The sequence below is a fragment of the Centruroides sculpturatus genome, unplaced genomic scaffold (genome assembly GCF_000671375.1).
Source record: "Centruroides sculpturatus isolate CEXI.00-Female unplaced genomic scaffold, Cexi_2.0 scaffold34, whole genome shotgun sequence".
NCBI classification, from domain to species: domain Eukaryota; kingdom Metazoa; phylum Arthropoda; class Arachnida; order Scorpiones; family Buthidae; genus Centruroides; species Centruroides sculpturatus.
The window spans coordinates 316,923-341,261 of record NW_019384328.1 but is presented as its reverse complement, the minus strand read 5'-3'; the positions used below and the strand labels follow the sequence as shown (position 1 = coordinate 341,261).

The 24,339-nt window shown below is 27.0% G+C and overlaps 1 protein-coding gene across 1 annotated transcript in view; it reads right to left on the bottom strand.

Moving 5' to 3' along the window:
• Nucleotides 1-6,676: 6,676 nt before the first annotated feature.
• The window catches only part of LOC111628600 (zinc transporter 5-like), a 67,533-nt gene continuing 49,870 nt past the window's right edge, over nucleotides 6,677-24,339 (bottom strand). The window contains exons 11-13 of the mRNA XM_023372425.1: nucleotides 7,949-8,175; nucleotides 7,731-7,859; nucleotides 6,677-7,125 (exon numbers count right to left, since the gene is read on the bottom strand). Coding sequence (XP_023228193.1) covers nucleotides 6,955-7,125; nucleotides 7,731-7,859; nucleotides 7,949-8,175 — 527 coding nt within the window. The 3' untranslated portion in view covers nucleotides 6,677-6,954. The remainder of the gene's footprint in view (nucleotides 7,126-7,730; nucleotides 7,860-7,948; nucleotides 8,176-24,339) is intronic.

Here is a 24,339-nt window from a genome sequence, read left to right as displayed (position 1 = left end):
TTATTAAAATTCATAATAATAACATCTCACTGAAAACTGGTTAGAGACTTATGTTAAGATAATAATAAAATTTAATTGTCTGTAATTAATAAATGAATATATTTGAATTAAATATTATAATTTCTGTTTATAAAATGGAGAAATTTAAAAGTGATCTTCCAACTTTCCCTTAAGAATAGGTTAAATTGATTTAACAGAATGCCTTATTATTGATTCCATTGCTGAAACGTTTAGCAAGGATTTCATTTACTTCCATTAACGTAGCTAGATAATTGTGTCACCATCGGTGTGACATTTGTTCCCTTTTCCAGTAGTTGCTTAGCAACTGTGACGTAATAACACGTCAATCACTGCAGTGCTGCTATGATAACAATGAGCAGAGAGGAACTTAGGGTGACTGCCATCTAGTAACATCCTTTATAGTTAAAAATTTGTATAAAAAAAGAGAGAGGGGGGGGGAAATTAATTTTATAAGTTTCTAAATTGTATTTTTTTAAAAATAAATTTGTAGGTATGTCTGGCTGTCTGTCTGTCTATGTTTTTTTTTTTTTAATCCTTTCAGACAAATATTCATTCACTTAAATGCAAGTATATCATTTTATATTAACTGAAAGCAATTATTTTAAAAGCATAATTAATGTTTTATTTAATGACAGTTTGGAAATCTGAATCATTTTTCTTTTCTGGTTGTGAGTAATCATAATCTCATTAAAGAGAAAATATATTTTTTTTTTCTTCCTCCTCCTCTTTTCTAAATTATGGTTATTGTGTTCCTGTTTAAAACTAAAAGAGAAAAAAACAAATTATTATAAAAAAAAAAAAAATACTAAACTAGCATAATGACAAAAAGAACTGGTGAAGAAATTTTTTTACTTTATACTCTTAAATTTCTTTTTTTTTTCTTAACCTTTAAATCACTTTAGTGATGAGGTGAAAATATCTTCTACCTTGCTATTCCAGAATTTGACAATTTAAATTGTGAACTCTTACCTAAGGCCATTTAACTGAAGGATAAAAAAAAAATAAAAATAAATTGTAAAATCAATTCTTGAAAGTTGAGCCAACTTGTAAGGAAAGTCGAAGAATAAAAATATTCCCAGAAAGGATGATTTATAAAATAATTTTAATCAATGAAGATTATTTTTATCGAGTGATTGCACTTTTCTCTCTCTCTCTTTCTTTCCTTTCTTTTTCTTTAATTATTTAATCAAAGTAGTGAGGATAATAGCAAAATTTTGATTTAATAAAAATCTACTTTTTAGAATAATTTCCATTATCTGTAAAAGTTATTATTGGATTATTTAAAAATTATTGAGTAACATAAAGAATTTCCAAGATAAGAAACATAATCAAATTTATGACATTTATCAAAGCGTTAAATAAAAGAAATGCAGATTTTTAAGTAATAATAGAGAAATTAAATAATGTATTCTATCAAATAACTTAAGAAGGATGATACACGCAAACTTCAAACTAAAAAATAAACTGCTTCAAAAGAATAATAATAATAAAAAAGAGAGGGTTGATCTGACAGAATTCACAAGAAACTGAAAAAGAAATGCAATTTTATAAGTTTTAAAGAACTTAAAAAATAATTTATATATACAATAGATATATATTATACGAGTAAACTTTAGAAATAAAACTATTTCTTCGTATTTGTGGTTATATTCGTACTTTAATAATAGATATATCAATGAAACTGAGACTTTAACGTGATAGTATGTACCACATCTCACAAGGAAGGAATCAGTTCTACTCGTCATTCATAATGATTGATACTGGCGGCACAATATGCAGGAAGGAAATGTGAACTCTAAATTGCTTTTATTACAGTTGTTGCCATATCTGTGGCCATGATTGATGACAACCTATTCTGGTATGCATACAACAGAATTGACAAAATTCACATTTCCAAAAAAGTATTTTTATCTATAAACAATACGCAATTCACACTGATTTCTAACAAAAGAACATCTCTATTCTTACATTTTATATAACTAAAAATTTAATTATATGTTGGATAATAAATAGAAATTTTTAACAGCCAATATATGCATGGAGTTAATCAAAATTAGATTTAAAAATTAATATAATTTCTTTTGATGTAATGCAATTTGTGTGCATGAATAAAGTGCATTTCGGAAAAAGAACTTTGCTTTTAAATATGTCAATTGTGTTAAGTTGTAAATGGCAATATGGATAACAAAAATTTTGGAGTTTAATTAAATACGAGAGAAATTTTTATTTTAGATATAAAATTTTTTAAAAGTTAAATTCAATAAGTAAGTAAGAAATTGTTATATAAATGAAAATTTAAATATTATTTTTAAATATACATCATATAAGACAGATAATTAAATATCNTCAATAACGTTAAACTTTTTTAGTATCAATAACGTTAAACTTTTTTCATGCTGCAAATTTGCATTATATCATCATTATGCAAATATTTATTATATACTGTATACAGCTAGAATAAATTAAATATATGTCATGTACTTATTAATATAAAGTTTATAGAAAGAAAATTCATTAATTAATATTAACATAAATAATTATGAGTGTTAATTAAATGATAAATTTAACATAGACAACTTTAAGAAATACAACTATTTAAATTAATATATTTGCATTATCACAGGTAATTTGTATATTTTTTATAATAAATTATTAAAAAAATATTTAGGTGCACTCCAGTTTTTTATAAATTCATGTTGTTTTTTTTTAAACTCAATATTAGACCATTACAAAATTTAGCATTTAAACATTTATTGCAAGTATTTACTTTCTAATTCAAATATTATTCTTGTTTTGTATTGTATATTTCTGAATAAAACAATATTTTAAAAATAACTCTTGTTAATTAAATATATTAAAATTTCATGATATTTTTTTAAGAAAGAAATTCTATTAAATTCATATATTTTTTTCACAACTCTTTTGCAAAACACTGATTCATAAATAGAAGAGAAAAGTCCCTTCTGTATACAATTTCATATAAAAAATTTATTAAGTTAATAGTTAATAAAATCATTTACAAATATCATACTCTATTACTAACTTTGTTATAATAATTCTAGAATCAATATACAGAATATTTGTTTAATTAATTATATTTATTATATTAATTATGAAATATTTTATTAATTCCAATGAGTAATTATTGTAGCCAGGCACTGTCACAATGCCAAGCTACAATTTTTAATCATATTTTTAATTTATTTAATTTAAAATATATGTTCTCCATCTCAAATTAGTAGTGGTTTGCCTCTGTACATCATACTTTTCATTTAACAATAGAATCATGCTGGTCATCTATTAACTACTTTCAGGGGGAAGTTTAGAATTGAAATACAGTGGGTGATCAGTTAACAAACAGATCAGTTAATGAACAAATCAGATAATGAACACTTTTGCTAAAGATTTTTATGATCAGAAACGAACACATGTTTGGATAAAGAACACTTCACTGAACAAACATAAAAGGAAGCGACGAAAATAGCAAATACTGACTGATTTTCCTTTGTTTTCAGGTAACATTTTGGAGCGCGGGAGACGTCAATGTCTCCCGCACTCCAAAATGTTACCTGAAAGCACAACCCGGTATATGCTGATCAGATAGTATTCCTCGAACTTTGAAATACTCCCTTGTAATTCCAGCCTTTTATTTTTCTGACAAATAATTCTTTTATAGTATTTGCGAGACTGTCAGGCGGGCACTCATTAAGATTTGCGTTGGTTTTTATTTTCGAAAGGTGAGAGTATAATAGCAAAGGTAGAGAGTGGGCAGTATGGCTTGAACAAATCTACAGTAGGGTGCAGTTCAATCTTATCTAAGAAAGATACTGTACTGTATAATTAAGAAAACTCAAGCAGCTAAAGGAGTAACAAATATCACATCTGAGAAATAAAGAACATTGAAGAACTCATAATGGAACCTGAAACAGATCTGATGACAGAAGAATGCCAAGAACTCTTGAATGAAGAACACGAAGAAACTCGATGAGATATGTTTCATTATGAAAAAGAGGATTAATACTGATATCTGCTATTAATTAAAGATCTTTTGAAGAAGTGGGGGATGTCAGATCAACGGTCTTAGAATGGCATACAAACCAGGTTGAGGTTAATAGACTTGGGGATCTCTACAATTACAATGCTATTAATTCTGAAAATCCTGAAGAAGAGAGAAAAGCAATCGACATTAGGCAGATTATTTAACCCCCACAAACAAAAAAACATGAGTAATAAAAATGCAAGTCTGTGTATATATATGTATTTTTAATATTACATATAAATAAACATAGTAAGAAAGTATATATATTTTATTTTTTGGGGTCTCCAGAATAAATTAATCAAATTCCCATACAAACCTATGGTAAATTGATAATTGGTTAACGAACAATTCGGATAGTGAACAAAGTCTTGGAATGGATTATGTTCGCTAACCGATCACTCACTGTAATATGACTTGCAGTTTGCATTGGAAGTTCATATATATCAATAGTTAATCAGGGGCTACTGTCCTTAAGGTTTCCATATCTGGTCTTGAATTTTGTCTAACTCCGTTCTTGAAAGACAGATAGATGGACAGATGACCGACAGTGGGAATATATAAGTCTACAATTTTTTCAAATTGCAGCCCAAAAATCAGTCACTAAATTCTATTTTATCAGTTCTAAAAACAACAGCCTCCCAAAAATTGCAATTATGTATAATAAATCCTCACTTAATATTGTCACTAAGTTCTTGGAAATGCAACTTTAAGTAAACTAACATACAATGGAAAACAATTTCTATTATAGATGAATTGATATAAAAAGAGTTACATTTCTACAGCATAATTCTTATTACAAAAACATTATGAAACTTCTAAATAAAGATACAAAACACTTCTAATATTAAACATTGAAATGAATTTAAGCTATATATACATTTAAGAAAGATTAATAAAAACAAACAAGTTTATTATTATTAATTTTTTTCATTTTTGACTCTTTCTGCATTGTGGTCACTAATAGAATATTTTTTCCTCATCAAACAAACAATAGGTTTGATCAGGAGAAAAATCTGTATGGTCAATTACATGGTAATGGACAGAGCCAACATATCCAGGTCAGACAACCCATGAAAAATTCTTAAGGTATTTTGACTACTCAGATTCAATCCCAAGCCACAGAATGGTAAGCTAAAACCTTAATGATCTCAGCCATTTGGCCAATAAAAGTTTACAAGTTAATTATTTCCCCAATTTTTGGTAAATCAGCAAATGATAGTCAGTGGTATGGAAAGGGATTCTTAACTCTCATCATTAATGACAGGTAAAGATGAGAAGAAAATGAATGATTTCAAAATTAAAATTGTAAAGAGCACCTCATCGCCACACAGTTCAAAAACAAACAATTGGCAATTGCAAAAAATTATAAAGGACATTGATGGACATTGTATAAATTTAAAATGGTGAATACAAATAGGACAAGTTTGTTTACAATTTGCATTGAAACTAAATGATGGCATATATGATGTTACTGTGGATAGGTTCACATTATTTGAAAAAGGTGAAGGTATAATGAATAAATAATACAAATTATATTAATCAGATTTCAAGAAAAAAATTTAGTTATTATTATTATTATTGAATTATGTTGCAATCTCAGCATTTATTTTCCACCTCACAGAATCAATTTTACCATTTATAAAAAAAATTCAACAACAATAATTAAGTGATTATAAATGTACTTTTATTTTTTCTCAACAACATTATAGCAAAATAATATTAAATGAGGACTTACTGTATTCAAATACAACCTACTCACATTTGGAAAGAGATTTAAACAAGTAAATACAGTGGAACCCCACGAGTTAACGAACGTCCTGGTTAATGACCAAATCGGTTAACGAACTATTATTTTGCAAAAATTTTGTCTCGGATAACGAACAAAATTCGGATAACGAACTTAACGGCTTTTTGTGTCAAATTTGTAAGCTTGCAGACTTTTAGGGAAAATCAGTTAATCGNATAATAACATTTTTCTTATATTTTTAAAAATCAAATGAAAATTAAATAAAAATGAAATTTAGCTTTCAACAAAAGTATTTGCTAATTAAAGATAAGAATTAAGCCACACAAAAAGAATCATTATTTTCTTTAATTTGCTGGGTGTGGGAAATGATTCTTTCATTAACTTTTATGTAGAGTATTAACAGTGAAGTCCTCACAATAAAAGGAACTGTGACAAGAGTTAGTTTAATGACATACTCATTAAACAATTACATTTGACCTTCTGGTGACATTGGAGTTCCACTTCTCTTGTTTATATACAAAAATACATTTATCACATTAATGAATAATAAAGTGAATGGAAATGTTGTAACCACACTGTTTTCTTGCACATTACATTGATAAGTACTTAAGACAAAAGTAAAGAATAAAATTATAAAATAATTGTGTGTAAAATATTAAAATTTTGATCTTTTTTGAATTATTGATTGCTTTGACTTTTATATTTTTATTATAATTATCTTCTAAATTAATTTGTATTTATTTTGTTATGTAATAATGTGATTAATATTAATTTTCCAAATTAAAAATTAATATAAAGGTTAGAAAATTTAAAGTAATAAAATATACAAAGATGACTCAAAAACAACAGATGTTAAAACTATACCAAGATTTTTATTGAGTTAATATGAACTATACAACATTTATATTGATATTTGTAACTGTTACAAAGTGTACAATTTAAACACATATATAAATATATTTTTATGTACAAAAGCACTATTAACAAAGCTAAAAATCAATGTAACTTTGTTTTGAAATTAACCCGATTACTGTTCTATAAATAATAATAATAAATTCATAATTTTGGCAAATTATCGTCTTACAATTTCTGTTTGATGATATCTTGTGCAACATGAAACAGAAAGGGGATGTTTGTAACAGAATATCTAAATTGCTTTTATTACAGTTGTTGCCATATCTCTAGTGGCTTTTGTTGTGATTGATGATAACATGGTTTGATAGTTAGTGCTCAAACCTGACATATGATGAAAATATTCTTCTTTTTCCACTTGTACAGTAAAATTAACAAAGCCAATGTCTTTAAATATTGTTTGAATCTGAAAAATAATAATAATTGTTATTATTAATAGCATATAAAACATTTTATGTAAAAAAAAAGAAATTCAAATACAACAAATTATTTAAGTTTTATTTCAAAATTTACATTAAGAAATGATAACAAATTTGATATTCATGTTTGAAACAATTTTCAATTTTATATACAATTAGCTGAATTGTTTCGTTTCTATACCAAATTTGAGATTAATAAACAGCTATAAAGTCTGTTAATTCACAGATAAATTGGTTTCATTGTTATAATGCATTCACTTCAGTGTATAGAAGTTACTTGACAAACTTATGAAATTCATAGAAAATTTGAGTACAAACAGTTCATCAATAGATATTTTTATAACTGAAATGGCTGATTGACAGAATATCATTTGTAAAAAATGATTTTATAGCTTGAATTAAAGAAATGATTGAAACACTAAAATCTCAATGAGATATTACAACTTATATTTTGCTTTTACTTATATATATTATATTATTAACTTTCACTTATATTATATTCCCAAAAATAAATTCTGTATTTCTCTTTTCAAAACTGAATAAACTAAATAATCAAATAAAATTGCACAGTCAAAACAACTGAAATATTTACCTGATTTATAATTTTCTGTTCGCTAGCATCCGGTTTAACTTGAACATGAATAGTACCAGCTTTTATGACTGCAGAATGTTGCCAAAAATGTTGATTACTATAGGAAAGGACACCGTCTACAGTCATTACCTACATTCCAATATAAAATAAATTATTATTAATTAAATAAATTCACAAAAAGCAAAATTTTTTTTCCATTAAAATTAATTTAAAATTACCTTATTAAGAGCTGAAGATATTTCCTTTTCAAGTGCTCTGGGTACCCTTAATAACAAAACCAATGAAGAATGTTTTAGTAGTGGTAAAACACTTAAGAATATTAGAATTGAAATAAACAGAGAACAAATTGGATCTGCGATATAATAACCAAAGTGCTCTATCAATAATGATGATGAAATGACTCCGATGCTTCCTAATGTATCCGCCAAGATATGTAGAAAAACACCTACAAATAAATAAATAGAATAATTTAATATAAAGACATTTATTACCTAAAAGATAATATAACATTAGGGATAAAAAAAATTTCCTAATAAAAACTTTACGTGGTATACTTATACTAACATTATCGAAGTATTAAAATTTTTGTCTCATTCCGCTTTACGTAATAAATAGCATTAACTTTATAAGAATTTTTGAGTGGATTTTAAAGTTGATCCACTTTGAAAAATGAGAGTTGCCAGAGAATTCATAAATCAAAAATCAGACTAGAATGACAAAACACAAAATGATTGATACATGATTTATGACCCCAATAACGTTGATATAATGCTAAAAAACATTGCTAATTTTTATATTAGTACAAAATTTAGATATGAATAAATCTATTTGTATAATATGAAAATAATTAGTTTAAAAAATTTATTAAAAATAAATTAAATTACAGTTTTTATTTTTCTTATTTTGAATTTATAAATAATAACGATAATAATAATATACAGTATTTAGCTCTTACATGCATATTGTCATTATTAAAAATTTACTATTATTTAATATTTGTTTTTTTTTATGTACGCAACAATTTTTATGCATTTACTTGTAGAAATAATTTTTTAAAAATTATTTTAAAATCCACAATAGATACATATAAAAATATTACAAAATGTAAAACACAAAAAAAAAGGAAGATTTTTCTATGTAGAGCCTTCTATAACACAACTGTATTTGAGAATCCTTGTTTAACTCCAATAAGTCATTTTTGTAGAAAATGGACTAACACTTTTGATCCTTCTCCCTCTTTGTATCTTAGGTTTGTACTTTTATACGAAAATCTGGACCTAAAGAAGATCCAAAGAGAGAGAAAGATTGAAAGTGTAAGTCCGTTTTCTACAAAAAGGACTTATTGGAGTTAAACAAGGATTCTCAAATACAGGTGTGTTACAGAAGGCTCTACATAGAAAAATCTTCCTTTTTTTGTGTTTTACATTTTGTAATATTTTTATATGTATCTATTGTGGATTTTAAAATAATTTTAAAAAAATTATTTCTACAAGTAAATGCATAAAAATTGTTGCGTACATAAAAAAAAACAAATATTAAATAATAGTAAATTTTTAATAATGACAATATGCATGTAAGAGCTAAATACTGTATATTATTATTATCGTTATTATTTATAAATTCAAAATAAGAAAAATAAAAACTGTAATTTAATTTATTTTTAATAAATTTTTTAAACTAATTATTTTCATATTATACAAATAGATTTATTCATATCTAAATTTTGTACTAATATAAAAATTAGCAATGTTTTTTAGCGTTATATCAACGTTATTGGGGTCATAAATCATGTATCAATCATTTTGTGTTTTGTCATTCTAGTCTGATTTTTGATTTATGAATTCTCTGGCAACTCTCATTTTTCAAAGTGGATCAACTTTAAAATCCACTCAAAAATTCTTATAAAGTTAATGCTATTTATTACGTAAAGCGGAATGAGACAAAAATTTTAATACTTCGATAATGTTAGTATAAGTATACCACGTAAAGTTTTTATTAGGAAATTTTTTTTATCCCTAATGTTATATTATCTTTTAGGTAATAAATGTCTTTATATTAAATTATTCTATTTATTTATTTGTAGGTGTTTTTCTACATATCTTGGCGGATACATTAGGAAGCATCGGAGTCATTTCATCATCATTATTGATAGAGCACTTTGGCTATTATATCGCAGATCCAATTTGTTCTCTGTTTATTTCAATTCTAATATTCTTAAGTGTTTTACCACTACTAAAACATTCTTCATTGGTTTTGTTATTAAGGGTACCCAGAGCACTTGAAAAGGAAATATCTTCAGCTCTTAATAAGGTAATTTTAAATTAATTTTAATGGAAAAAAAATTTTGCTTTTTGTGAATTTATTTAATTAATAATAATTTATTTTATATTGGAATGTAGGTAATGACTGTAGACGGTGTCCTTTCCTATAGTAATCAACATTTTTGGCAACATTCTGCAGTCATAAAAGCTGGTACTATTCATGTTCAAGTTAAACCGGATGCTAGCGAACAGAAAATTATAAATCAGGTAAATATTTCAGTTGTTTTGACTGTGCAATTTTATTTGATTATTTAGTTTATTCAGTTTTGAAAAGAGAAATACAGAATTTATTTTTGGGAATATAATATAAGTGAAAGTTAATAATATAATATATATAAGTAAAAGCAAAATATAAGTTGTAATATCTCATTGAGATTTTAGTGTTTCAATCGTTTCTTTAATTCAAGCTATAAAATCATTTTTTACAAATGATATTCTGTCAATCAGCCATTTCAGTTATAAACATATTTATTGATGAACTGTTTGTACTCAAATTTTCTATGAATTTCATAAGTTTGTCAAGTAACTTCTATACACTGAAGTGAATGCATTATAACAATGAAACCAATTTATCTGTGAATTAACAGACTTTATAGCTGTTTATTAATCTCAAATTTGGTATAGAAACGAAACAATTCAGCTAATTGTATATAAAATTGAAAATTGTTTCAAACATGAATATCAAATTTGTTATCATTTCTTAATGTAAATTTTGAAATAAAACTTAAATAATTTGTTGTATTTGAATTTCTTTTTTTTTACATAAAATGTTTTGTATGTTATTAATAATAACAATTATTATTATTTTTCAGATTCAAACAATATTTAAAGACATTGGCTTTGTTAATTTTACTGTACAAGTGGAAAAAGAAGAATATTTTCATCATATGTCAGGTTTGAGCACTAACTATCAAACCATGTTATCATCAATCACAACAAAAGCCACTAGAGATATGGCAACAACTGTAATAAAAGCAATTTAGATATTCTGTTACAAACATCCCCTTTCTGTTTCATGTTGCACAAGATATCATCAAACAGAAATTGTAAGACGATAATTTGCCAAAATTATGAATTTATTATTATTATTTATAGAACAGTAATCGGGTTAATTTCGAAACAAAGTTACATTGATTTTTAGCTTTGTTAATAGTGCTTTTGTACATAAAAATATATTTATATATGTGTTTAAATTGTACACTTTGTAACAGTTACAAATATCAATATAAATGTTGTATAGTTCATATTAACTCAATAAAAATCTTGGTATAGTTTTAACATCTGTTGTTTTTGAGTCATCTTTGTATATTTTATTACTTTAAATTTTCTAACCTTTATATTAATTTTTAATTTGGAAAATTAATATTAATCACATTATTACATAACAAAATAAATACAAATTAATTTAGAAGATAATTATAATAAAAATATAAAAGTCAAAGCAATCAATAATTCAAAAAAGATCGAAATTTTAATATTTTACACACAATTATTTTATAATTTTATTCTTTACTTTTGTCTTAAGTACTTATCAATGTAATGTGCAAGAAAACAGTGTGGTTACAACATTTCCATTCACTTTATTATTCATTAATGTGATAAATGTATTTTTGTATATAAACAAGAGAAGTGGAACTCCAATGTCACCAGAAGGTCAAATGTAATTGTTTAATGAGTATGTCATTAAACTAACTCTTGTCACAGTTCCTTTTATTGTGAGGACTTCACTGTTAATACTCTACATAAAAGTTAATGAAAGAATCATTTCCCACACCCAGCAAATTAAAGAAAATAATGATTCTTTTTGTGTGGCTTAATTCTTATCTTTAATTAGCAAATACTTTTGTTGAAAGCTAAATTTCATTTTTATTTAATTTTCATTTGATTTTTAAAAATATAAGAAAAATGTTATTATGATATTTAATTATTTGTCTTATATGATGTATATTTAAAAATAATATTTAAATTTTCATTTATATAACAATTTCTTACTTACTTATTGAATTTAACTTTTAAAAAATTTTATATCTAAAATAAAAATTTCTCTCGTATTTAATTAAACTCCAAAATTTTTGTTATCCATATTGCCATTTACAACTTAACACAATTGACATATTTAAAAGCAAAGTTCTTTTTCCGAAATGCACTTTATTCATGCACACAAATTGCATTACATCAAAAGAAATTATATTAATTTTTAAATCTAATTTTGATTAACTCCATGCATACATTGGCTGTTAAAAATTTCTATTTATTATCCAACATATAATTAAATTTTTAGTTATATAAAATGTAAGAATAGAGATGTTCTTTTGTTAGAAATCAGTGTGAATTGTGTATTGTTTATAGATAAAAATACTTTTTTGGAAATGTGAATTTTGTCAATTCTGTTGTATGCATACCAGAATAGGTTGTCATCAATCATGGCCACAGATATGGCAACAACTGTAATAAAAGCAATTTAGAGTTCACATTTCCTTCCTGCATATTGTGCCGCCAGTATCAATCATTATGAATGACGAGTAGAACTGATTCCTTCCTTGTGAGATGTGGTACATACTATCACGTTAAAGTCTCAGTTTCATTGATATATCTATTATTAAAGTACGAATATAACCACAAATACGAAGAAATAGTTTTATTTCTAAAGTTTACTCGTATAATATATATCTATTGTATATATAAATTATTTTTTAAGTTCTTTAAAACTTATAAAATTGCATTTCTTTTTCAGTTTCTTGTGAATTCTGTCAGATCAACCCTCTCTTTTTTATTATTATTATTCTTTTGAAGCAGTTTATTTTTTAGTTTGAAGTTTGCGTGTATCATCCTTCTTAAGTTATTTGATAGAATACATTATTTAATTTCTCTATTATTACTTAAAAATCTGCATTTCTTTTATTTAACGCTTTGATAAATGTCATAAATTTGATTATGTTTCTTATCTTGGAAATTCTTTATGTTACTCAATAATTTTTAAATAATCCAATAATAACTTTTACAGATAATGGAAATTATTCTAAAAAGTAGATTTTTATTAAATCAAAATTTTGCTATTATCCTCACTACTTTGATTAAATAATTAAAGAAAAAGAAAGGAAAGAAAGAGAGAGAGAGAAAAGTGCAATCACTCGATAAAAATAATCTTCATTGATTAAAATTATTTTATAAATCATCCTTTCTGGGAATATTTTTATTCTTCGACTTTCCTTACAAGTTGGCTCAACTTTCAAGAATTGATTTTACAATTTATTTTTATTTTTTTTTTATCCTTCAGTTAAATGGCCTTAGGTAAGAGTTCACAATTTAAATTGTCAAATTCTGGAATAGCAAGGTAGAAGATATTTTCACCTCATCACTAAAGTGATTTAAAGGTTAAGAAAAAAAAAAGAAATTTAAGAGTATAAAGTAAAAAAATTTCTTCACCAGTTCTTTTTGTCATTATGCTAGTTTAGTATTTTTTTNGTTAACGAACGTCCTGGTTAACGACCAAATCGGTTAACGAACTATTATTTTGCAAAAATTTTGTCTCGGATAACGAACAAAATTCGGATAACGAACTTAACGGCTTTTTGTGTCAAATTTGTAAGCTTGCAGACTTTTAGGGAAAATCAGTTAATCGTGTGTCGGTGATGGTCTAGGGTCCATTTGTACGTTGGTGATGGCGGAGGAGACAAAGATGACAAGTATTTTACAGTGAAAATCGTTTATTAGAACGGGAAGATGCTTACATATTTGAGGTAGTTGGAAATGGCTATCTACAGTATTTTCTCTCGGCACTGAGGAGTGGCGTATCGCTGGTTCTACGATAGTGCAAGCTGATCAGTCGTAACCCCAGAGTGGACGAGATGGGTTCGCTTGGTCACAGAAGCGATGGTAGGTGACAGAGCCGCAAGACTGGAGTGGTCCGCGAGACACAACACAAATTTTAGCGAAAACGACTTCAGGCTTAATCCAGACGAAGACGACACAGATTAATCGCCACAGAATTTTTAGGAAAACTGTGTTTTGACCTTGATACTCGGGGTTTTTATAGTATTTCTTCCTTGAATCTCACCTTACGATTTGTCCTGCATCCCATTCCTCGCTTCCTGATTGTTTTCTTCTTTGTCTCCAGGTGAAAACTGAAACCAGATCAGGTCATGAGAAAGGTTTGTTCCGAGGCGTTTATTTGACACCTGTTCATCGACTCTGATCCGAGATTGTTGATAAACCTATAAGCCTTTCGCTCATAATTTAGCCTATTTTTTCTGCTATCTGTCATTTTAGAACTTTAACGATCGTATGCGATGTTTTTTATACCCGTCAAATCTTTCCTTTTTTCCGAAAATTTAACGTAGATAGACTGTTTATGAGCACGTTTTCCTATATTTTCATTAAAGAAAACCCATTTTACAAATAAAATTACAAAAATACTGACGGCTAGAACGGATCAATTGTATTTGCATTAATTTCTATGGGAAAAATTGCTTCGGTTAACAAACGGACTCGTGGAACAGAGTACGTTCATTAACCGGGGTTCCACTGTATTACGCTTTTAATACTACCTATATTTACATATGGAAATACAGTGGGTGATCAATTAACAAACATAATCTGTTTCAAGACCATGTTTGCTATCCAAATTGTTCATTAACTGATTATTGATTTACCATAGATTTTTGTGGGAATTTGATTAATTCATTCTGGAGACCCCAAAAAATAGTAAGAAAGTATATAATTTTTTATTTGTGTTTATTTACATGTAATAACAAACTAAAAGCAATCTCTCTATTTTATCATGGATGACACATCTTTGTTTCTCAGATGCAATTTTCATTACTCCTTTATCTGCTTGAGTCTTTTTGATTATATCTTTCTTAGCTAAGACTGTATCTACTGTAGACCTGTTGAATATAATTTGATAATGGACAGCACGCTAATCGTTTATTACAAAAACTTTTAACATATAAGCGTTAAATTAGACACCTATGTCACTAGGTGTCTAATTTAACGCTTATTCCTCCACCAAGTGGTCCAAGCACATCGGACATGATCCCGGCAGCCCTAGCGGCGTTGAAGAATTGTCAAGCCTCAACCAAGTTCCCAAATATGGAACTTTCTGTTGTTTCAGCACTTACATCACAACCGCAATTCATGTACACCAGAGGAAATTATGTCAACAGCCATAATATAAAGCGCTACTTAGAAGCAAACAATCTACGGCTTCTAATCTCGGATAAAGAGAAGAAGTTTGTGTTATGTAAAGAGAAAGATTTTCTAAACAGGGCTACCGACTTTCTCAACCATTCCTGTGCAGTACTCTTACAAGCTGATCCAACTGCTACTGTCTTAAGAAAGGTTAGAAAAATAATATCCCTTCCAACCATTTCGGCTCTTCCCGGACGAGTTGATCCCCCAACTAATGTCGCTTGTCCCAGACTCTTTTTTGAGGTTAAAACACATAAGGAGGGCTGGCCACTAAGACCATTAGTTAATAAAAGGACACACCCTGCCTTCCATCTTGAAAAAGCCCTAGCCAAGTTATTAAGTGGGCTCCTGCCTCCCTCCCACTTAGTTACATCATCCTCGATTGCAGCGAAGACCCACATATCCTCTGTACTAGACCACATTCCGCAAAGCGAATATATATACTACAAATTGGACGTAGTTGCCCTTTATCCCTCAGTGCCGCAATTCGAGGCGGTTATGCTGGCTAACGCGATGCTAATCAAGAACGGTTTTACAGCACAAGAAGTATTAGAATTACGTGAGGCCCTACTTTTCATTTCCGAAAATAATTATTTTCAATTCAAGGGCCAAATATATCTACAACAACAGGGAGTCCCGATGGGTTCACCACTTTCAGCGGTTTTGGCGGAGTTGATCATGAGAAACATAGAGTTCAAAATGTTTAAATTTCCCATTACGTTAAAATATCCGCTTTTATATCTTAGATATGTTGACGACATTCTTGTGGCTTGGCAGGACACCCATGAAAATTTCCTTGCCTTCAAAGACCGTCTAGCGACCACTTATCCCACTATTACTTTCACCTGGGAAAAGGAAAAGGAAAATGAAATTGCCTTCTTGGATCTAAAAATCAATAAATCCCGAAATAGCACCACATACTCCGTATTCCACAAATTCAGTGGTGTACCTCCTCTAATCCCGGCCACGGCATACCAGCCGCAACATTACGTCAATGCGGCAATTTCACCTTTGATAAGAAGGGCCTTCCTCCTATCGTCCAGCCAGGCGGCTATTGACACCGAACTTAATATTATCTGCCAAGCGATAAATGAGGCGGGCTACAGCAAAGCCAAATTTAATTACATTTTAAATAAGGTAAAAACATCACTCTTTCCCGCCACCACACTACACCGTCCGAGGGAGTCCACAATAGTCCTGCCAGCGATACCATTTTCTGGCCGTGTCACCCTCCGTATCTGTCGTATTTTTAGGCGACATGATTTGTTTCTGCCGATCTCTCCGCGGCCGAATCTTAGGAGGTTGCTGTCCAACGACAGAGATCCTTTATCCACCAATGAAAAATCGGGGGTGTATTCAGTTCCATTAGAGAATGATATAGGCGGTCGCACCCATTATATTGGTGCGACAACCAGAATGTTAGCTAACCGCATTTCAGAGCATCAATGTTCCATCAGAGAAGGCAGGAATGACACAGAACTCGCCAGAATGGTACTACAACACAAACATACCCCTCTGTGGAATGACGTGGTAATATTAAAACATTGCAACCACAAAAATCTTGTATATATCTGGGAAGCCCTTATCACCAACGTATTAAAGCCTTGCAACACCCCCACACTGGATTTGCCCCCTTTGTGGATCAGTTTGTACAGTTATATAAAGTACCGCAACTAAATCCATAATATATAGGCGTATAACGCATGCGCAACATAAACGCGCAGGTTTTTTATTTAAATATCTGTTTATATTCTACCGCGCATATTTTTATTTAAATTTCTGTTTATATTCTACCGCGCATATTTTTATTTAGATATCTGTTTATATTCTATCATTGCTATCATTCCAAATTTGCTATTTAAGATTGGAATGTTTTTAAAAATTTTGTATTCAAAAAAAGGTTCTAATGACCTGAAGAAGACGAAAGTGTATATCGTTGAAAGCGCTCGTCAATTTAGTGACATAGGTGTCTAATTTAACGCTTATATGTTAAAAGTTTTTGTAAGACCTGTTGAAGTCATCTGCCTACAATATCAGACATCTTCTGCCCACTCTCTACCTTGGCTATTATCTCTTGTTTAGTTTCTATAGTGAACACAGTTCATGACACTCCGCACTTTTTAGGCCCCATAATAATATCAGTTTTTTAAATAAAAAGATCAGAACAGCACTTACAAAAATTCAGAGAACAGAAATTAACTAGTGTACAAAAGTTATGTATAGAACTGTAAAAGTCTTGTTCCATAAACCATGTATAGATGCCATTAAAATATAGTTTTACAAAACTTAAACGCATCATCACTTCTTCTTGTGTTTGTTCTGTCAGGTGTTCATTATCTGAATATAAAAATCTTTTGCAAAAGTGTTTATTGTTTCAATTTCACAGTCCAAACTGTTTGTTAACCAATCACACACTGTATTAAAATTTGAAAATTTTATGATTCCTATAGAGATTATATATTGTCATTCTTACATTGTAATAAAATTTTAAGTAATCTAAAACTAAGGTATTCAAAATTATAACAAAAAAATTAAATATTTATATTTTTAATTTCATATGCTTGAAAGTTGTGTGAAATTAAATAATAATAAATAATTAAAAGAATATGTCACACATTTTAAATCAAACAAATTCATATTTTGAATATCCAATATATCAATGAATACAAATTTGAAGTAAAATAAATATATTTATAATTTGTCTTGTATTTTTCCTTGATTCATTCCTGTAACTGCTACTCAAAAAAATTTTAATCTAATTATTAGTATTTAAGTAATCTATATTTTCCTACTAATTATTTAACATACTTTTCATTCATTCATTAATTCTATGCACAACATAATTATGTATAGATTCATTTTATCATACATGAAAATTTTATAATAATATTCATAATAATTCAATTAAATTAATAATAATGAACAGTAAAATTATTCTTTAAATTGAATTTGCATATTTATAATTAATTATTTAATTATATAAAAGTGTCAAACTAAAACAATGTTGTGTGTAACTTTTCTTCTTGAAATAAAAAAAATCAACAGCAAGAAATTGCTTATTATANTGGAAAATCCAAACCAATTTCAAGTAAATGCATAAAAATTGTTGCATACATAAAAAATCAACTTCAATCTATAAAGAGTTTGTGATAGTAGAGTCTTCTATTTGTCCATTCACAATTATCAGAAAACATTTAACAATAGCAGAATTGACTTTTCTTTAGAAGCTCTTTTCTATCCATAAACATGCAAATTGTCTAAAAATTCCTCAGATGACGAATATTTGTAAAAAATTTTAACTTGCAGAAATGATTTTTTCAAAATTATTTAAAAATCCAATTAAAGACAATTTTAGACAATTTACATGCTTACTGGTGGAAAAGAGCTACTAGAAAAAGGTTGACTTTGCTATTGTTAATTGCATTCTGATAGTTGTGAATGGATGAATGAAAGACTCTACACAGAAAAATCTTCCTTTTTCTGTGTTGTTTAGTCTTTAAATTTTGTATTGTTTTAATCTTTATGCAATTATAAATGTGTTAACTTTTTTAAACGTGTGAGCTATTCTCAAGCCAAATCAATTAAATCCCTCAGTTATGCAAAGAATGCAAAAATAGTATATCCTTNATTTTTTAAAAATTATTTTAAAATCCACAATAGATACATATAAAAATATTACAAAATGTAAAAAACACAAAAAAAAGGAAGATTTTTCTATGTAGAGCCTTCTATAACACAACTGTATTTGAGAATCCTTGTTTAACTCCAATAAGTCATTTTTGTAGAAAATGGACTAACACTTTTGATCCTTCTCCCTCTTTGTATCTTAGGTTTGTACTTTTATACGAAAATCTGGACCTAAAGAAGATCCAAAGAGAGAGAAAGATTGAAAGTGTAAGTCCGTTTTCTACAAAAAGGACTTATTGGAGTTAAACAAGGATTCTCAAATACAGGTGTGTTACAGAAGGCTCTACATAGAAAAATCTTCCTTTTTTTGTGTTTTACATTTTGTAATATTTTTATATGTATCTATTGTGGATTTTAAAATAATTTTAAAAAAATTATTTCTACAAGTAAATGCATAAAAATTGTTGCATACATAAAAAAAAACAAATATTAAATAATAGTAAATTTTTAATAATGACAATATGCATGTAAGAGCTAAATACTGTATATTATTATTATCGTTGTTATTTATAAATTCAAAATAAGAAAAATAAAAACTGTAATTTAATTTATTTTTAATAAATTTTTTAAACTAATTATTTTCATATTATACAAATAGATTTATTCATATCTAAATTTTGTACTAATATAAAAATTAGCAATGTTTTTTAGCATTATATCAACGTTATTGGGGTCATAAATCATGTATCAATCATTTTGTGTTTTGTCATTCTAGTCTGATTTTTGATTTATGAATTCTCTGGCAACTCTCATTTTTCAAAGTGGATCAACTTTAAAATCCACTCAAAAATTCTTATAAAGTTAATGCTATTTATTACGTAAAGCGGAATGAGACAAAAATTTTAATACTTCGATAATGTTAGTATAAGTATACCACGTAAAGTTTTTATTAGGAAATTTTTTTTATCCCTAATGTTATATTATCTTTTAGGTAATAAATGTCTTTATATTAAATTATTCTATTTATTTATTTGTAGGTGTTTTTCTACATATCTTGGCGGATACATTAGGAAGCATCGGAGTCATTTCATCATCATTATTGATAGAGCACTTTGGCTATTATATCGCAGATCCAATTTGTTCTCTGTTTATTTCAATTCTAATATTCTTAAGTGTTTTACCACTACTAAAACATTCTTCATTGGTTTTGTTATTAAGGGTACCCAGAGCACTTGAAAAGGAAATATCTTCAGCTCTTAATAAGGTAATTTTAAATTAATTTTAATGGAAAAAAAATTTTGCTTTTTGTGAATTTATTTAATTAATAATAATTTATTTTATATTGGAATGTAGGTAATGACTGTAGACGGTGTCCTTTCCTATAGTAATCAACATTTTTGGCAACATTCTGCAGTCATAAAAGCTGGTACTATTCATGTTCAAGTTAAACCGGATGCTAGCGAACAGAAAATTATAAATCAGGTAAATATTTCAGTTGTTTTGACTGTGCAATTTTATTTGATTATTTAGTTTATTCAGTTTTGAAAAGAGAAATACAGAATTTATTTTTGGGAATATAATATAAGTGAAAGTTAATAATATAATATATATAAGTAAAAGCAAAATATAAGTTGTAATATCTCATTGAGATTTTAGTGTTTCAATCGTTTCTTTAATTCAAGCTATAAAATCATTTTTTACAAATGATATTCTGTCAATCAGCCATTTCAGTTATAAACATATTTATTGATGAACTGTTTGTACTCAAATTTTCTATGAATTTCATAAGTTTGTCAAGTAACTTCTATACACTGAAGTGAATGCATTATAACAATGAAACCAATTTATCTGTGAATTAACAGACTTTATAGCTGTTTATTAATCTCAAATTTGGTATAGAAACGAAACAATTCAGCTAATTGTATATAAAATTGAAAATTGTTTCAAACATGAATATCAAATTTGTTATCATTTCTTAATGTAAATTTTGAAATAAAACTTAAATAATTTGTTGTATTTGAATTTCTTTTTTTTTACATAAAATGTTTTGTATGTTATTAATAATAACAATTATTATTATTTTTCAGATTCAAACAATATTTAAAGACATTGGCTTTGTTAATTTTACTGTACAAGTGGAAAAAGAAGAATATTTTCATCATATGTCAGGTTTGAGCACTAACTATCAAACCATGTTATCATCAATCACAACAAAAGCCACTAGAGATATGGCAACAACTGTAATAAAAGCAATTTAGATATTCTGTTACAAACATCCCCTTTCTGTTTCATGTTGCACAAGATATCATCAAACAGAAATTGTAAGACGATAATTTGCCAAAATTATGAATTTATTATTATTATTTATAGAACAGTAATCGGGTTAATTTCGAAACAAAGTTACATTGATTTTTAGCTTTGTTAATAGTGCTTTTGTACATAAAAATATATTTATATATGTGTTTAAATTGTACACTTTGTAACAGTTACAAATATCAATATAAATGTTGTATAGTTCATATTAACTCAATAAAAATCTTGGTATAGTTTTAACATCTGTTGTTTTTGAGTCATCTTTGTATATTTTATTACTTTAAATTTTCTAACCTTTATATTAATTTTTAATTTGGAAAATTAATATTAATCACATTATTACATAACAAAATAAATACAAATTAATTTAGAAGATAATTATAATAAAAATATAAAAGTCAAAGCAATCAATAATTCAAAAAAGATCGAAATTTTAATATTTTACACACAATTATTTTATAATTTTATTCTTTACTTTTGTCTTAAGTACTTATCAATGTAATGTGCAAGAAAACAGTGTGGTTACAACATTTCCATTCACTTTATTATTCATTAATGTGATAAATGTATTTTTGTATATAAACAAGAGAAGTGGAACTCCAATGTCACCAGAAGGTCAAATGTAATTGTTTAATGAGTATGTCATTAAACTAACTCTTGTCACAGTTCCTTTTATTGTGAGGACTTCACTGTTAATACTCTACATAAAAGTTAATGAAAGAATCATTTCCCACACCCAGCAAATTAAAGAAAATAATGATTCTTTTTGTGTGGCTTAATTCTTATCTTTAATTAGCAAATACTTTTGTTGAAAGCTAAATTTCATTTTTATTTAATTTTCATTTGATTTTTAAAAATATAAGAAAAATGTTATTATGATATTTAATTATTTGTCTTATATGATGTATATTTAAAAATAATATTTAAATTTTCATTTATATAACAATTTCTTACTTACTTATTGAATTTAACTTTTAAAAAATTTTATATCTAAAATAAAAATTTCTCTCGTATTTAATTAAACTCCAAAATTTTTGTTATCCATATTGCCATTTACAACTTAACACAATTGACATATTTAAAAGCAAAGTTCTTTTTCCGAAATGCACTTTATTCATGCACACAAATTGCATTACATCAAAAGAAATTATATTAATTTTTAAATCTAATTTTGATTAACTCCATGCATACATTGGCTGTTAAAAATTTCTATTTATTATCCAACATATAATTAAATTTTTAGTTATATAAAATGTAAGAATAGAGATGTTCTTTTGTTAGAAATCAGTGTGAATTGTGTATTGTTTATAGATAAAAATACTTTTTTGGAAATGTGAATTTTGTCAATTCTGTTGTATGCATACCAGAATAGGTTGTCATCAATCATGGCCACAGATATGGCAACAACTGTAATAAAAGCAATTTAGAGTTCACATTTCCTTCCTGCATATTGTGCCGCCAGTATCAATCATTATGAATGACGAGTAGAACTGATTCCTTCCTTGTGAGATGTGGTACATACTATCACGTTAAAGTCTCAGTTTCATTGATATATCTATTATTAAAGTACGAATATAACCACAAATACGAAGAAATAGTTTTATTTCTAAAGTTTACTCGTATAATATATATCTATTGTATATATAAATTATTTTTTAAGTTCTTTAAAACTTATAAAATTGCATTTCTTTTTCAGTTTCTTGTGAATTCTGTCAGATCAACCCTCTCTTTTTTATTATTATTATTCTTTTGAAGCAGTTTATTTTTTAGTTTGAAGTTTGCGTGTATCATCCTTCTTAAGTTATTTGATAGAATACATTATTTAATTTCTCTATTATTACTTAAAAATCTGCATTTCTTTTATTTAACGCTTTGATAAATGTCATAAATTTGATTATGTTTCTTATCTTGGAAATTCTTTATGTTACTCAATAATTTTTAAATAATCCAATAATAACTTTTACAGATAATGGAAATTATTCTAAAAAGTAGATTTTTATTAAATCAAAATTTTGCTATTATCCTCACTACTTTGATTAAATAATTAAAGAAAAAGAAAGGAAAGAAAGAGAGAGAGAGAAAAGTGCAATCACTCGATAAAAATAATCTTCATTGATTAAAATTATTTTATAAATCATCCTTTCTGGGAATATTTTTATTCTTCGACTTTCCTTACAAGTTGGCTCAACTTTCAAGAATTGATTTTACAATTTATTTTTATTTTTTTTTTATCCTTCAGTTAAATGGCCTTAGGTAAGAGTTCACAATTTAAATTGTCAAATTCTGGAATAGCAAGGTAGAAGATATTTTCACCTCATCACTAAAGTGATTTAAAGGTTAAGAAAAAAAAAAGAAATTTAAGAGTATAAAGTAAAAAAATTTCTTCACCAGTTCTTTTTGTCATTATGCTAGTTTAGTATTTTTTTTTTTTTTATAATAATTTGTTTTTTTCTCTTTTAGTTTTAAACAGGAACACAATAACCATAATTTAGAAAAGAGGAGGAGGAAGAAAAAAAAAATATATTTTCTCTTTAATGAGATTATGATTACTCACAACCAGAAAAGAAAAATGATTCAGATTTCCAAACTGTCATTAAATAAAACATTAATTATGCTTTTAAAATAATTGCTTTCAGTTAATATAAAATGATATACTTGCATTTAAGTGAATGAATATTTGTCTGAAAGGATTAAAAAAAAAAAAACATAGACAGACAGACAGCCAGACATACCTACAAATTTATTTTTAAAAAAATACAATTTAGAAACTTATAAAATTAATTTCCCCCCCCTCTCTCTCTTTTTTTATACAAATTTTTAACTATAAAGGATGTTACTAGATGGCAGTCACCCTAAGTTCCTCTCTGCTCATTGTTATCATAGCAGCACTGCAGTGATTGACGTGTTATTACGTCACAGTTGCTAAGCAACTACTGGAAAAGGGAACAAATGTCACACCGATGGTGACACAATTATCTAGCTTAGTGACTACTCGATATAGTAAGCAGTTTTATTGATTTCTTGTAATTCTTTATGTATACAGTCAACTCTTGATATAGTGAATAATTTAGTTTATTCCTTCGTGAGTTCGCTATATCGAGAATTCACTACAATTAGTAATTCATAGATGTTGAAAGGTTCTCTGTTTAATGTTCATG